This window comes from Talpa europaea, assembly GCF_964194135.1.
Source record: "Talpa europaea genome assembly, chromosome: 3".
In the NCBI taxonomy this organism is placed as follows: domain Eukaryota; kingdom Metazoa; phylum Chordata; class Mammalia; order Eulipotyphla; family Talpidae; genus Talpa; species Talpa europaea.
Genome location: NC_140069.1, coordinates 148,388,002 through 148,404,864, shown reverse-complemented (window position 1 = coordinate 148,404,864; position 16,863 = coordinate 148,388,002). Strand labels below are relative to the sequence as shown.

At 55.5% G+C, this 16,863-nt stretch overlaps 1 protein-coding gene across 1 annotated transcript; it reads left to right on the top strand.

Annotated features, from left to right (window-relative positions):
- Positions 1-8,950: 8,950 nt before the first annotated feature.
- LOC311169032 (GTPase IMAP family member 1-like) lies at positions 8,951-10,731 on the top strand (the record flags this gene model as incomplete). Its single annotated transcript, XM_084230728.1, has 2 exons — positions 8,951-8,993; positions 9,890-10,731. 2 exons carry the CDS (start codon positions 8,951-8,953, stop codon positions 10,729-10,731), a joined length of 885 nt encoding a protein of 294 aa, XP_084086854.1.
- Between the last annotated feature and the right edge of the window lie 6,132 nt (positions 10,732-16,863).

Below are 16,863 nucleotides of genomic sequence, written 5' to 3'. Positions count from 1 at the left end.
AATCTTTAAGTTTTTGGTCTTTTTTTTTCAGATTTAATGAAATTTTTCTTAAGGTAGCAGCAAAATTGAACTTTATGAACAAAAAAGAAACAACTACCCCTTTTCCCTCAACACCATCTTGAATTTTAAAAGCTCTTAATAATATATTTATTTACATAAGTTCAATAAGAATTTGTCTTTTCTATAAGCACTGAAATGAAAGGTATTTAATCCTAATAGAAATGCAAACGATTTTAGCTTTTAAGTCAGTAACTTTGAAGTTGAGTTTATTTCTTAGAAACGAGCTTTCTATTCACTTATTCTTAAAATATTTACAAATTCTCCCAAAAGTAATACATAAATGTAAGATAATTTCAACTGCCAACAGGATGAGCTTTTTTGAAAATTAAACAAGGGTTAAGCGTCACATGGAAGAATAAATGTCTGAGGAAAACAAAGGAAATGTACAAAGGTAGACTGAAAAAGGGAGCTGACTATGTCATCATCAAAGCCCCAGTAATCAAATCAACATTTTATTGGTGTAAGAGTAGAGAGGGAGAAGGAGGAAACGTACTGGAAACCTCACCCGGACCTTCAGGAGCATGAAAATTTAATGCAGGATGAATGTTATGTTTGACTTCAAAGGGAATGAACCCTTATTAAGTGGTTCTGGGGCACAGGTTATCTGGAGCGTACACCCAAGTGAGTCTCTGGGCTGCCTCAGGACACTTTCCTGGATAGCAGAAGAAAGTGTAAGCTGTCTTAGGGGTCTGTGCTCTGGGGAACGCGGGGGCTCGGCCTCAGCTGGAGGCCGGAGGCCCAGGGGGTCAGAGGGAGTGAAACAGCAGCTGGCGGGTGGGCATGAGATGGGCCAGAGCCTGGTCCTGGGGGGTCAGGTTGTCCGGGGGCTGCCACCCCACCTCTGCTTTCCACCGCTCCTCAGAGGAGGGAGCTAGGACCCTCTGCTTGAGAACAGAGGACCTACCAGTCATCAGACTCCCGGGGCTGAGGACACATAGGCAAGAGTCTTGTCTCCCAGGCAGCTCCACTCAGGGGCCAGAGCCTGACCAACGTCATGTTCCCGTCTGCTCCTGCCCCACGTTGCTTCCTTGAACCCTGCCTGCAGGTGCAGACGCCCCTGCGGAGTGCTCCCCGGCAACCAGCAGGTGCTCCCAGGATGTTCAACTCTATCATCTGCTCCCCTTGCAAGCCCCTCCTCACTGCCTCCCTCCATACTCGTCCCCCAGATATCCTCCTGGGGGGCTCACGCACCAGACACTCACCCACCCGAGTCTTCTCTCCACCAGCAAGGGGGAAGGAAGGGGCTGAGGCAGGGCTGAAAAGGTCTTCGTTTTCTAAGGCCGGGAGGCAGGAGGCCTGAGGAGTGACAGGTGTCAGGCCTGAGCGCGTGGGCATTGGGGACGGGTCCTCTTCTCATGTTCCTCTGGCAGCCCCAGGGCTTAGCCAGCTCCAGGTCTACCTTCTTGGGCACCCCTGCCTGCTTTGTTCCCCTCCCACCTGAAGGGTCTCTCGGGAAGACTTGTTATGCGGCGATGGCCTCCTTCCCGCCTCACTCCCTGGCCGGGCCCAGCACCGCACACACAGCAGGTGCACAGCCACATACACGTGCACCTCCCCGACACACATCCCGTGCCAGCACCAGACACACACCCCACACACGCAGACACGCCAGACACACGCACGTGCCACCCCGTGACAGCAAATCTGCGCCTCCGAGGCCCGTGGGGTGGCTTCGGCTCTCTGGATGCTCGTCTGAATGAGACTGCTTGGACGCTGGGTGTTAGGCCGTCCATGTGGAAGTGGACAGGACACGGGGTCCTGCCGATGGGAGAGATCAGGAGAATCACTGGGCTCCACAGAGCACGCAGAGGGTCTCGCCCCCACCCCGGCCCTGGCGAGGACGGGCCCATCGTGGTACAACCCTGAATACCACGGAGTTCCTGAGGCCGTGCCAGGGTCTGCCCGGCCACACTGCTGACCTGAGTAGCTGACCCAAGCCTCTGCAGCCTTAGGCCCTGCCCAATCTGGCTGCCCTCGTGGGCAGGCTGTGGTCACTCTGAGGGCAGGATGGGGTCACCCCGTGGGCAGGGTGTGATTGGGCGGCGGCCGTGCGCAGCTCATCTCACCTCCAACACTGTGCCCTTGCTGGGACAGCATTGCCCCTAGAGCTTTGGTTCGCTGCTCACAGCCCTGGCACCCACACCCGGCTGCCCACAGAGGTGCCTGGGCCCAGCGTGGACTCGGCCTATGCCTGGGCAGGGAGTGGCAATCGCGCTGGTTTCTGCACTGCTGGTGGGGAGGCTCCTCCTGTGCCCCCGGCCTGTGTGAGCAATAATGTAGCCCTGCCTGTCACAGCCCTGCAGCGGAGTGAGTTAGTGAGTTATTGGCATAATTTGCCCTCAAAACAGCACTACACACACCACTTACACACACACACACACTCACACACAGGTGTGGCCTATGGAGCTCTTCTCCTTTACAAGAGCCGCCCTGGAGGGCACAGGGGCGCAGACCACCCCAGGGTCTCTGCTCCTCATAGAGCAGCTCTGTCTCCTGCTCAGCGCCTCCCGCCCCTTCTCTGTCTCCCCCAGTGACTCCCTTTGCCAACCAGCCTCCTGGGGAGACCGTCACTCAGGAGGGGCCCAGCTCAGGGCAGGGGGGCTGGTGCGCCTGGGCAGAGGGAGGCCGGTCCCTCTGGGCCCCCCAGGAGAGCTCGGGGCTGGGGTGAGGGGGCCGAGCTCCCTCCCCGCGGCCTGGGCTGTGGTTTCCGTTCACACACTGAAGCAGACACGGTTGTTTTCACACTTGGGAAAAGCGCCCAGAAGCCGAGTCTCCCGGGCAGAGCTGAGCTCAGAGAGAAGTGAAATCTACAGGTCTCGTGCCTGGGCCTGGCGGGAGCGGGGCTGAGCTCTGAGCCCGGGGTGTCAGGATGGGGTCAGGAAGCTGCAGCCTCTGAAAGGTCATGGCCGGGGCTCTGGGGACCACAGCGCTGCTTCCTGCACGGAGGAGGTCAGGGCGGGTTGTGAAGGGGCAGCAGCAGGCCTGGGGAGCTGCTCCCTGCCCAGCCTGAAGCGGGAGTGGGGACAGGGCTCCCCAACCCCCACCCGCCCGCAGGTCACATGGGAACAGTCAGCCACAGGCATCTCCCACTTCCCTCAGGAGACATGCAGGGTCCTGGACAGCTCACCCGCCTCCCTCTCTAGTGTCGCGTATACACAGCCTGACCTCCACCTCCTGGTGCTCCCCCCCCCCGCCCCCGCCTCCTGGGAGCACCGAGAGCTCCCCACGGCCCCAGCCTCATCCTCACCTTCACTCCACCCCTTCCCAGGCTCTTCCTGGGGGCCACTAGTTTTATTTACCCCTCCCCACTCGGGTCACACTCTCTAGGCTAACATGGCGGGGTTCAGTGTGAGCGGGCTGAGGAAGGCTGGGGCAGCCGCAGCATCACCAGGATGGGCCACAGTCCTCACACCTTACAGCTCCCAGGCCCTCCCCTGCCCCTCAAACTCAACCAAGTCTTGTGGTGTTGCTCGAACAGGAATCATTCTCAGAACCAGGACACATCACAGGCATGTAAGCGCTACTCACAGGGTGCCCTGACATGGGGAGCCCCAAGCTGCAGGAATCTCGGGGTGAGCCTCATGCTCCATCAGGAATCGGGGCTCTTTGAGCAACACTGTCTCGGCGGGATCACCAAACAGCCCGAGGATGGCGAAGGGACACAGCTGATTTTGCGGGTTCAGGGCGCACGGCTGATTTTAGGGGAGCAGAGCATGCTATGAGCCTGGTTTCAGGAAGTCAGGTCCATGCTGATCAGGTCCATGCTGCTGGCATCAGGGGAGGAGACAGCATTTAGCTTCCCCACGTTGAAAGCTTCCGAGCCCCGTGTCTGCCTGTGAGAGCCAGAGGGTCCCCGGGAACCAAGGGGCATCACCAAACCCCACACACTCCCACTCCCGCTCGGTGCTGCTTGGGGACCGCGCACAGTGGCCTTCGTCCTTCCAGCAACACGACAGCGGCGCGTGTGCAGCAATACATTCAAAACCCAAACTTCTGCATTTTTATAAAATTGATGTAAAAAGTGGTATTTCTTCCAAGGAGCAGCGCTTGAGGTCCAGGGATAACCAAAATACACCTCCGGTGCTGCCCCCTCCCCAGGGCCTCTCTCTGCGGCAGGGCCAAGGACACGGCCCAGCTGTTCACGGGGTTGTCCGGTCCTCGCCGTTTTCGCCACCCCCCTCCCGTCTCCCCGGGGGCATCTTCTTGCCCTTCTCTGCAGGCGCTTTCTCTGGGCCTGGGCTCTGGTTTGGGGGCGCGGGTTCAGCCGGCAGCAGTGCTTGTCCTCTTGGCTCACTCTTCACCTGCACCTGCCCCCCCCCCCCCCGGTCTCCTGCCTCTCCCGTGGACGTGGCAGCTCACTACAAAATAAGGAAAACTCCAGCCATGAAGCCAACAATCCTGAAAAAGAAGGTGGCGCTACTGGAGTTACAGCCACGCGGCAGGGGCAGCGCGGAGGGCTGAGCTGACCTCACCAACCCGAGCTCAGGACAGTCAGCCCCGGCTGGTCAGCCACGTTGAAAGGCCGATTTTTGGGGCCTCCCCGGTGGCGCAGCGGTTCAGCGCTGGGTTGCGAAGCTGCCCGCAGCCTCTGCAGCGCCAGTTCGATCCCCAGCTGCTCCCCGGCCACTGGAGGAGGGTCCCACATGGCGCGCAGACCCCTCCTGCCGCCCGCTGCTCCCCTCAGCAGTGTACTTCGGTCCTTCTGCCTGTTCTGCTCCCCGTTCTGGCTCTGGTGAATTCTCTCACCCTCCCGCGCTTCTGACTGTACCCAGTGCTTGTATAAATAAATAAATAAATAAATAAATAAATAAATAAATAAATAAATAAATCTTAAAAAAAAAAAAAGAAAGGCCGATTTTCTAAGACTCTGACATGAAGATCCAGTCATTCCAGGGAATTAAAATGACAAATTCATTTTAAGCAAATATAAAGACTGTTCTGATGCTTCATATTTTTAACTTCATTTTAGTAAGTTGTGCTTTTCAAAGAACTTTTGCTTATAGAAAGGCGGTTTCTGTTATTTGCACAAATTCATCAAATATTTTTATATGTCTTTAACGTATATGGAAACTATATTAATCTTTTCTCTTTGAATTCTGATCTTAGTAATTTAGGATTATTTGTTTTCATTTGACTGGTCTGGCCAGAAGTTATCAATGTTATTCAACTTTGTAAAAATCTAACTTCGATTTTTTTCTATTTTCTGTGCTTGATTTTATTGCATGCACTGAAGGATTTGTCTTCTCCAGAGCAGTTAATGAAATCAAGCATCCATTTTTATTTGATAGATCCTACTTCAGGTGTTATATCTAAAAACTCATCCCCAAGCACAAAGTCACCTAAATTTTCTCCAATGTTATCTTTGGAGCTTTATGGTTTTCATTTGCATTGATATCTGCGATCTGTTTTGAGCTAATTTTTGTGCAGTGCGTAAGATCTCTGTCCAGATTGATGTTTTTACACACAGATGTTCTTGAGAAGACAGACCTTTCTCCTTGAACCATCTTTGCTCCTTTGTCAAAGATCAGATCCATCTAGTGTAAAGACAGTTATGGTTGGACTTAAGTCTACCATCTTGCACCTGATTCCGATTTGCCCTATTTTTTCTTTGTTCCTCTTTTTCATTCTTTGGTGAGAGTATTAAAAATTGTCCTACTTTCTCTTTTGGCTTTTTGTTTTCCCAGTGGTTGCTCTAGGGACTAAAGCAATTATTTACTATTTTCCTTCCTACTTGAAATATGATCCAGTGTCCTCTTGTCACATTTGGTCTGATAAGGAAGTTCCCATTATTCTTGTCTTGTTCCCAGGGTGTGAGTCTCTTTTTCCTCCTCTGGTTGATTTTAAACATTTCCCTTTTACTTTGGCTTCCAGTATTTTAACTATAAAGTGCCTGAGCTTGCTTTTCTTTGTATTTTCTACTTGAATTTGATACAAGTTTTTGGATTTATGAGTTGAATGTTTTCAACCAATGTAAAAGTTTTCAGTTATTATATCCTCAAATATTTTTCTGCCCAGTTCAGTCATTTCTTTAGCACATTTTAAATAGCTTTTTTATAAAGTCTTTGATAATTCCATTAAATAAGTCATCTGTGGTTTTGTTTATTCTGTTTAATCTTATCAGTTATACTTTCCTGACTCTTCATAAGTCATATAAAAGATTTATTGTTTTAGGACAATAAAACTGAGGTGTGAAGTGTATGTTTACCTTGCTTGGTTTAGTTCCTGGAAAAGGCCATTATCCATCTAGTAGTCAGGGTGAGCACATCACCGGCTTGAAATTTTGAAACTTATCCTAGATTCATGCACAGATTTAGTAAGTTTATGGTAACACCTGAGTCTCTCTCACTCAGAACTTCTATTCCGTTGTTGTCCCATGGCACAAAGTATTTGAAATGAAATACTCAGCATTCTAACTTATTATCAAGCTTACAAACTTCCGTCTCCTTTTAAGTTATATAGGGCGCACGCCCTGGCGGCTGTCTGGTAAAACTGCACGTGCTCCACCTGCTTGGCTGGTACCGACAGCACCTAGACCTGGCCCACCCCACCTTCCCTCTCCTCAAAAAACTTAGTGGGCTCTACATGGACACTGGAATAGTCCTTCTAAATTCCGGGGCACAGTGGGGCAATATTGCATGGAAGGAGGAATTTTCTTATAACCTCCTCTCCCAATGGCAATTTGGGTGACTGAGCACGCAAACAGTGAAAGGGGAGAAGAAAGTGTTGGAGAACAGGGAAGACAGAACACAAGGGTGGTTCTGAGACTTAGAGGTCGCATGGGCTTGGCCCTTAGAAGGTTTCCACAACTGATGCTAAGTCAGTGAGTAAAGGGACCAAGCTGCTTAAACTTCCTGGATGCCTCACTCGCCGCACACTCGCCTGGTCCTGCTGCTGTCCTTGAAGAAGGGGAGGCTCCCCGCTCAGCTGCACTGAGTGGGAACAGCGGTGTCTGTTACCCGAGGAACTGGACCCCACAAAAGCACGGGAAGTGGCAGAAGCGATGGGCGCACATGACGAGATGACGAAGCGGGTCCCAGCCAGGGATCTGGGGCTCGGAGCAGCCTCCCTGGGGACTGCCAGCTTGGGAAGGTTAGGTGCTGAGGCAGGTGGCACAGCTGGTTAGAGACCTGGCTAGGTCACGGCCAGTCCCTCTGTCGCAGGCTCACCTCACAGTTGGCTCTTCAGCTGGTCTTGCTCTCGTCCCCCTCTGATTGAAGAGAGACCGACTGGACCTGGTGAGGGCCGCACAGATGCTGGACTCAGCCTGAAACACACCAGTTCAGGGATCATGTGAGGGACTCACCCTCCAGCTGCGGGGACACGCTCCCTCCACAGGGGAGGATGGCTGTGCTGTTCTACAGAGGGGACCCCACAGTAGTGCTGGCCATGGGAATAGCAGTTAATGGTCAGCTGTGGGGAGCAGCTGTCAGCTATCGCGCTGCTTGCTCTGACGCTCTCTGCACCTACTTTATAGGGACAGTCACTGGCAGGGACAAGGTAATGGAGGGGTAGATTAGGAACCAAATGCACAAGCTGAGCCGTGCCTCAAAAGCCTGCACAACCCTCCCTTCTTAGGTAAAGCAGATTATTTAGTATCACACTCCAAGCTGGAGCCTCCCGCCACCTGAGTCTCTGCAGGAGGAGGAGAGAGCTGCACACCCAGCTCCCCAGAGCTTGCTTCTGTCTCTTTAAGTTGCCACCGCGGGCCTCCTCCCAGGGCCTCCTCCCTGGGCTTCCTGAGAGCTGAGCTCTCAGAGGCAGGGAGACTTCCTCTGTGTGAGCCAGGAAGTAGCCTGCCCTGTTCACATGCCAGGCAGGGACTTCTCAGAGCTCCCTCAGCCCATCCCAGGAAAGGTGAGCCCCAGCAGGGGAGAGGGAGCTGCTGGGGAGGGGGCACTGGCTGAGCCCGCAGATCCAGGGTTCCCAGAGGGTCGGCTGCCTGGGCGCCTGCACTGCACCGGGCGCTCTCAGACGAGCGAGAGCCCCAGCCTAGGCACCAGCTTCCAGATCTTTAGAAAGGTCCGGGGCCAAAGAGAGGAAGCTGGATGCACTCACACACGCTCGGAGGGGCAGGGCCGAGTCCTCCCTCTCCCTGGGCACAGCCTGAGAACTGGCCTGGAGCCGCTCCCAAGAATGGGGCATATGTTAAGGGCACCGAACACGGCCCAAGCTGCCGCTCAACGAGGGCAAAACCACCTCTGTGACCCACGGAGCCGGCCCCAGAGCGAGGGGTCCCACAGAGGGGTGCAGGCTCTGGATCAGCTCCCCAGCTCGCCCCACCTCACTGTCTGGGGTGCCAGCGCTCCAGCCACCTCTGAGGGCCTTCAGCCCCTTCCCCTGCACGCCCCCTTCACAGCTGGCCCCTGACAAGCTCCCCCAGCTCTGCGCAGGGGTCTCCGTCTCCTCCTGGACCACAAAGGGGTCTGGATAAGTAACTGCTCCCGACCCTGCCTTGTGAACTGACCCGGGAGAGACATGGCTGCACGCAGCGCATCTCTGAGGGTGGCGAGGAGGGCACAATTTCAAAGAGCACACAGGAACCCTACAAAGCAGCGAGTCCCCTCATAGCTGCGCTCCTGTCACTGACGCTGGATGAGAAATAGGATCTGAAACCGACTCACTGACATAGAACGAGCGTCATGATCACCCCCGAGGGCCTTCTGCCCTTGGACTCCCCGAAAGGACCCAGCCAGGCTCCCCGAGCGCCCCCAGGATCAGACCAGCCGGGCCAGGGCTTGGCCCTGGGTCCTGAGGCGGGACCGCGGGGCTGTGGCTCTTTGTCGCTCGCGCTGCGGAGCCTGACGCCCGCTGTCGGCCACCCACGCGGAGGGAGGGAGGGAGGGTGGATGGATGGCTGGACACACTGTGTTTGGGGCCCTTGCAGGCGAGCATGGGAGGAAGGAAGATGGCAAGGGACGAAGAAAACGCCTACGGTAAGGACCGCTCTCCCAGCGCGTCTTTGCCCCCAGGGTGCACGCTCCGGGGAGTGAGGGGGATGGGCTAAGTCAGGACTGAAGGGAGACCCCGGAGTCCCCTGCTGCTGTGAGCCAGCGAGGCCCCTGAGGCTGCATGTCAGCCAGATGCCTGCTGCCCCGCGGTGAGCTGTTCAGCTCCCTGAGGAGCCTGCGCCTCTGCCCCCAGCGTGTGAAGTGAGGACAGGACGTGATGTCTCTGATCCCCAGGGCCAGGCCTCACGGAGGTGCTGGGGGAGTGACCAGTGGAATGAGTTAGAGAACAGGACCCCAGGGTCATGTCGGGCATCTTGCCAGGCAGCTGGTTTAAGAGACAGAAGGAAGTGGGTAGGGGAGGCGCGGGATGATCTCCAGGGAGCCCCTCAGCCTTCTGAGAAGCAAGGCCAGTATCCCCCATTTTGCAGAAAGCTTCAAGAGTGATTAAGAACCTCCCCCAAGTTTCCACAGCGGGAGACTGAACCAGGAGTCTGGGTTCCTGAAAGCCCACAGTCCCTCTCTTCCCGGGATGGCCTCTGAGGGAAGTAGGGGGGCCCACTGGAGCTGTCAGATGGGGATCGGCTCTGCAGGGCGTGGGAGACCTGGCCCAGGGAGCGTCAGGTGGCCTGGAGTTAGCAGGGAGCCCCTGGAGAGAGGTCCCCAGCCCACAGGGACAGAGGCGCTCCACCCAGAGAGGAGTAAGGTGGATGGTAAAGCCCCCCCGAGTTCCAGAGCCCCAGCTCCCCAACCAGATAGCTCCCCGAGGCAGGGTTTGAACAGCCAGGTGCAGGCTCCTTGAGCTCTTGCCCAAAAGGCCCCGAGCGCCCCAGCTGCCGGGAGAAGCGCCTGCAGGTCTGAGGCTCACAGCCCGGTGCCCACAGGGTCAGAGGACGCCCCGCTGTCCCCGCGGGAGCCCAGGCTGAGGCTCATCCTGGTGGGCAGAACCGGCACCGGGAAGAGCGCCACGGGCAACAGCATCCTGGGCCGGCGGTGGTTCGAGTCCAGGCTGGGGGCCTCCTCGGTGACCAGCGCCTGCCAGGTGGGGACGGGCCCGTGGGGCCGCTGGCACGTGGACATCGTGGACACCCCAGACCTGTTCGGCGCCGACGTGCCCCCGGCCGACCCGCGCTGGCGGGAGCGAGGCCGCTGCTACCTGCTGTCGGCGCCGGGGCCGCACGCGCTGCTGCTCGTGTGCCAGCTCGGCCGCTTCACGGCCCAGGACCAGCAGGCCTGGCGGCAGGTCAAGGCCATGTTCGGGCCCGGCGCGGCGGCGCGCACCGTCGTGGTCTTCACGCGCGGGGAGGACCTGGGCGGCGGCTCGCTGCTCGAGTACGTGCGCGGCGCCGAGCCCCGCGCGCTGCGGGAGCTGGTGGCCGAGTGCGGGCAGCGCGTGTGCGCCCTGGACAACCGCGCGGCGGGCGCCGAGCGCGAGGCGCAGGGCCGGGAGCTGCAGGCGCTGCTGGAGGGCCTGCTGGCGGCCCACGGGGGCGCCCCCCTCTCCAACGACGTGTACCGCCTGGCGCTGGCCCTCGCCCACGCGAGCCCCGAGGAGCGGCTCCGCGGGGTGGCCCAGAGCGTGGCCGCGCGCATGAGGAGCCCGGGGACGCCCGCGCGGCCCGCCTGGCGCTGGTGGAGGAAGCTGCCCGCGGCCAGGAGGACGCTGGGCCTGGCAACCCTACTCGGGGGCCTGCTCCTGCTCTACTGGCTGTTCCTCAGGAGATAGCCCGGGGCCGCGGGAGCCCAGCCCTGGCCGACAGACTGGGTGCGCTGGGAATGGCGTCGCCCCTGGTGTTCTGTGCCTCCGCCCATTCCAGCTCCCACGTCTCCAGAACCTTCCCGTGGGACTTGGCCCCCCCAGCTCTCCCCTGACGGAAGCCACCAAATGTTGCTTTCTTCTACTCTCCGCTGACCTTGGGCTGCCGTTCCCTGTCTCTGAGGTGTCTCCTCTCCTGAGAACAGATGGGGAGCCCTGGCCCCCTCGCTCCCACAGACCCGAGTGAGGGCTGCTGTGGAGCAGAGCCTCGGGCGCAGCCCTTTCTTTCAGTGGAGTCTGAATTGAGAAATTAAACTACTGGACCGTCTCCCCTTGTTGAAGGAAAGCAGATTTCTAGATTCCCCTGCCCCACGCGCTGCGGCAATCCTCACCCTCCCGCAAGGCCATGTGGGGCGTCACACCCGTACACGAGGGTGTGTGATCACAAGTGAAGCTGCGGGCGTGGCATCCACCAGCAGGACCGTCTCCCCGGCGTCCCGTTCACACCCCTCAGCAGCTCTAAGGCGGGAGAGTCCAAGGAGAGTAAAACTGGCTCCCGGGGCCGCTGGGGTTCTGCAGAGACTCTTCTTCCAGAGTTCCTCACTGGCTCACCCACTCGTGGGGTAAGGATACATATTTTGATTCAGGGATAAATAAAAACGTTCAATCAGTTTGGAAATCTCTCTTTTATTTGAAACTCAAAAAAAAAAAAAAAAAAAACCAGCAAGCAGGCCTTTGGGTGCCTTTGGGCTGAGATCAGAACCGGCCGGCGTGGCCGAGTCCCCGGCGGGCACGTCCACTGTTGCGTGGTCCCAGCAATGCGCGGTCTGTGTGAGCCCCCGTCCTCACCGAGGGCCCTGCTCCCCCCACCCGCACGCCTGTCCATCCTCGCGCAGATCCCAGCTCCTCTGATACCCCAGGTCGATCCAAGCCTCTCTCCGGCCGTGACCCGTGCCTTTCCGGCCCGGGGTCTCGGGGGAGCGGTGCTGAGCTCACTCAGGGACAGGTGAAGGGAAAACACCTGTGACACCTGTGACACCTGCACAGGGTGGGGCGCGGGACTCCGAGGGCCGTGTGCAGAGAGGCCAGCGGCATGTGGGCTTGAGAGCCTGGGCGCCGGCCCAGTAGCAGCCCTGACAGAGAAGCCTGACTTCGGTCTGACTCACTTCTCAACCTGCTCTGGCAGCGGGCAGGAGGGAAAACTGTCATTTTTGCTCCCCTGAGAAAGGGGCGGTAACTGTGCCGGGTGAGAGCTGCAGAGAGGCAGACACTGGAGGCCGCGGAGCTCCTGGGTCACAAGAAGCTGCAAGAGGCAGGAAAGGATCCCCCAGAGTCTCCAGAGGGCGCACGGTCCTGCCAACACCTGGGTTTGGTTCTTGCATCCAGAACTATAAAAGAAGGACTCTGTGTTACTCTATTATAAGCCCCCGGCTTGGGGCGCGTAGACACGGCCGTCCAGGGAGACTAAGGCACCTGCCAAGCTGTGACCCCCTCTAGCTAATGCGGTAGCACAGTCGTTACGCATCATGACCTTCGGGGAGCTGAAGTGGCAGGTCATAGGGGCGGGGAGGCAGGGCAGGAAGGGGGGTGCAGGCTGCCCCCATCACCCTCTTGAGCGTGCCACTGCTCACTAATGATTTAGTATTTTTCCAGCGTACATATTTTAACTCCTTGAAGTTTCTAAAGTTGAGGAAGCTCACAGGGAATATGCATGGGACAGTCAGTGCTGCCTCACACACTCCCCAGAGCCCCCAAAGACCTGTTGGCAAATGCATGACGGAGCTCAGGAGGGTAGATTAACATCCAGGGGGATTAACATAGGGATCTTGTAAAAGCTGAGGGTCAGGGGGTTGATGGGCCTTGCAGGTGCAGTGACAGGAAGTGTCACCTCGGGGTGCCGGCTCCATCCCAGGAATCTCAATCCCAGGATGGAGCACATTGACTGAGCCATGAATTGCACCCAGAAACCTAAAAGAACACCTAGAAGATGGAGGTGATAAAATTCAGCCAAGGACTGGGAGCTTCACTGGAGGCTGCTCCCGTACTGCCCCAGCCCGCGCTGAGGATCCCTGTGGGGCTTCCTCTCCTCTGCCACGACACCTGCGCTGTGTCATCCTAGAGCAATCACCAGGATCGGAGAGACGTCCTTGTTGACAGGCCCCATGATGAGTCCTCGTTCTGACAGTGGGCGCATTCTTTCTGGGCCTGGGGAATACTTCGGACATTGTGCCCGGGGAGTGAGGGAGAAAGGCCGTCTCCCCTTTTCTTGACCGGCACTGAAGCCACGATCCTCCGTCCCTGGGAGAAGGGAGGGCGCTGTTTTCCCTGCCGCACGTCTCTTGCTCCCACCGCTCACGCAGTCCTGTCCCGCTCTGAGTGCAGAGGAGTTTACTGAGAACGGACACATTCGATATCATCTCACCCTCGACCAGCCTCTGCTCACCAGTGACGGCGCAGCTATCCCTGTGGGCACGATGGGCCGAGACTGGTGTCTGTGTCCCCAGGGGGAGAACTCAGAGCAGCTGTTTGGTGGGGGTTGACATCTTCCAGGTGATGCTGAGAATCAAGCTCACAGAACAAAGGGAACCCCACAGGTCATATTTCTGGCACCCCGCGAGCAGATGCCTCCCCATCCATTCATAGTAAGAGCAGCGGCTCCAGCTTCCCGTTCAGACAGAAGACAGACGGCTGGCTTTTCCTAGGAGGGAGGAGAGGGGGCCCAGGAAGCTTAGACGGCATGTACCCCCTGGGCAGGACCCAGAGCCTCTCTCTGCACCTCCCTTCTTCAGACCCCACCCCACTCACTCAAAGACAAAATTGTGGGAAATGTGGAAATAAAACCCCAAGAGTTTGGTGGGAAAGAAACCTGAACTATGACCCAGAATGTCTCCTTCCTTATCTGCTCAGTCTTCGGAACAGGGGAAAATAACATACATGATTGAGAAAGGAGTGTTGACATCTCCAGCTATAACTAGATTTATCTATTTCTTCATTTCTGTCACTTGTTACTTCTTACGTTTTGAAGTTCTTTCTTATTTTGGAAAGTCTCTTACTTAGGAGATTCATGGTACCTTCAGTATTATAGTGTCTTCCTCAATAACCTGTTGAGGTCCATCTGTATCCCTGGGGTAGACGTGGTGTTGTTCTGAAGTCTAGTTTGTCTGTTATTAATACAACTACTGGGGCTTCCCTGGTGGCACAAAGGGTTAAGATGCAACCTGTGAATCTGTCTGCAGTCACTGCAGCATGAGTTCAATCCCCAGCCAGGGAGCTGACCCACATGGCACAGCCGACCTCTCCTGACTCCCCGCTGCTCCCCTCAGCAGTGTATTTCAGTCAATCCTCCTGTTCTGTTCCCCACTGTGTCTCTGGTGAATCCTCTCACCCCCCCCACACCTCTGTCCTGTACCCCAATTCTTGTATGCATAAATAAATAAATAAATATTTTTTTAAAAAATATAACTACTGTGGGTGTCTAGAAAGAGGTTTCTTTTTTATCTGTTTAGATATATACATGGTTTTTTGTTCTTTTTGGAAGAAGAGTAAGTAACAATCATAGTTATACTATCAGGGCCAGACACAGAAAACCCCACACCCATGTTTCTTGCAAAATGTTTATCAAGGACATGACATTTGTGCTCCTGATTTCCCTTTACTCTGATTTTTGCTGCTTACATCCTCATGATGTTATTTCCTGTGTTCCTCTGTCTCAGACATTTTCTAAACTAGGCATTAATTGTGGTTGTTTGATCAGACATGGTATCGAACCATTCATGAGGAATTGCAAACCGGAGATATCTTTCATCAGGTAGCTAGAATAATTCTGTGAGGACACTTTTCCTCTCTTCACTTATTTAGTAACCTAAGGTACAGTTTCTGCAGGAAAAGCAAGATAATTTACATGTGAGCAAAATATGTAAATATTAGCAAAAGTGTTACGCTGCAATCCATGCCTAGGGAAGGTCTAAGCTGGAGTCAAAACCAGAACACTCAAAAGAATTTACTGATTAGAGCCTCCCTGGTGGCGTATGGGTTAAAGACTCAGCCCTATCAAGCTCTAGCCAGCCCCTGCGGCCTGAGATCCAAAGCCAGGGAGGTGACCCACAGGCGCAGCAGACCTCTCCTGTCTCCCTGCTGCTCGCCTCAGCAGCGGATTTCAGGAGATCCGCCTGTTCTGCTCCCCACCCTGTCTCTGGCCTAGACCCCAGTTCTTGTATGCATAAATACATAAAATAAATCTTTAAAAAAATTACCGAAAAATTTGTTTACACAACAGTGATACACAGCCACATAACAGAAACAAGATGAAATGTGAATGATAACCAAGAAAATATTTGTAATTTTTTTTGTAGAGAAATGACTAATGCCTCCAATGCTTGTTCTAAGAAGACAGATGTGATTCAAATTCTTTTCTAAGTTTCCCGAGAGCCTCACTCACCAGACATGACCCTTGAGATGTTTAGACAAACCCTGCTGTCGGCTTTTTACGCAAAAACATTTTTTTAAATATTTGGATCTGGTGGCGCAGCGGTTGAGCGCTGGGTTGCGAAGCTGCCCGCAGCCTCTTCAGCGCCGGTTCGATCCCCGGCTGCTCCCCGGCCACCGGGTGATGGTCCCACATGGCGCGCAGACCTCTCCTGCCGCCCGCTGCTCCCCTCAGCAGTGTGCTTAGGTCCTTCTGCCTGCTCTGCTCCCCGCTCTGGCTCTGGTGAGTCCTCTCACCCTCCCGTGCTTCTGACTGTACCCAGTGCTTGTGTAAACAAAACAAAACTAAATAAATAAATAAATAAAACATGCCTCTATTAAAAAAATATATATATTTAAAAAAAAAATTTGGATCTGAATGTCCTGTGGTTTTTCTCTTTGCATTTATCTTGTAAGGAAACATCTGATCTCCCCGCGGACGGAGCCTCTGGCATGGTCGTGTGCTTAGGGAGGCAGAAGAGCAGGCCCTGACCTGGAGCTACTGCTCACATTCCAGGCACCACTGTCCAGATTCAGAGCCTCAAGCCACTTCTGTCCTCCATCAACTGTAACAGCGCGTGCACACAAGCGCCAAATCCACCAGGCAAACTGCCCCCTTTGCAGCCAAACTATGGAGCCCTAGTAAATTGGGGTGAAGAAAAGCAGCAGGAATCAGAGGTCAAAATGAGGCTTCCCAGGGGCTCCCTAGTGGCACAACGGGTTAAGTCTCAGCACTATGAAGCTGTCCGCAGCCACTGCAGCATGAGTTCAATCAATGGCCAGGGAGCTACCCACATGGCACAGCAGACCTCTCCTGTCTTGCCCGCTGCTCCCCCCAGCAGTGTACTTCAGTCAGTCTGCCTGTTCTGTTCCCCACTCTGTCTCTGGTGAATCCTCTCACCCCCTGCATCTCTGGCCTGCACCCCAGCTCTTGTATGCATAAATCAATCTTTTTTTAAAGGGGATTCTTCCCAAAGCTTCTGGAACAGAAGAGCCCGGTCAGAGGGGGACTCGGCAGCATCCATCCCACGTGGACAGAGAAGAGTAGCCAAAGGTGGAGGACACGCCTGAGCTGCCAGAAGCAGCTCCGCTCAGTTTGGAACAACGATTCCAGCATCATGGGGTGAGGGGGGGCTGCCACAGGCATGGGGCGGGGGGCTGCCACGGGCACAGGGGCCCCAGAAGCCAGCCAGGGGCGTGGAAATGCTTCCTGGTATGAACAAGTCACTCTGGTCCACTGTCTGGAACAGTGAGTGTCCTAGTCGCCCCCAAATCCTTTCCCCCAAATTCCTCCTCCTTCTATGAAAAAGAATGAACATGATTCTCTTTCCAGGGAGTGGAATTTAAATATCCTCTCCTTTTAGAAACTGAGGAGCAAGAGCTGCTCTCTGAGAATGTAGGGGCTCGTGGAGGCGGCTCTGTGGATAGAACCGGCCCCAGGGTGAGAAGCTCAAACTGCAGGCGGGGGGATGCCCACCGGGCTGCCCTCACGGCCCAGCCCCAGCTGACAGCAGCAGACGTGACTGGCTCCTCTGGTGGGTGCGGCTCGGCTGAGACCCAGTGTCTGCGGCTCCAGGTGACACTCCGGCAGCCCCCCAGGGCCCTACAGGCGCCTGAGGAGTAACAATGCCAGGAGGT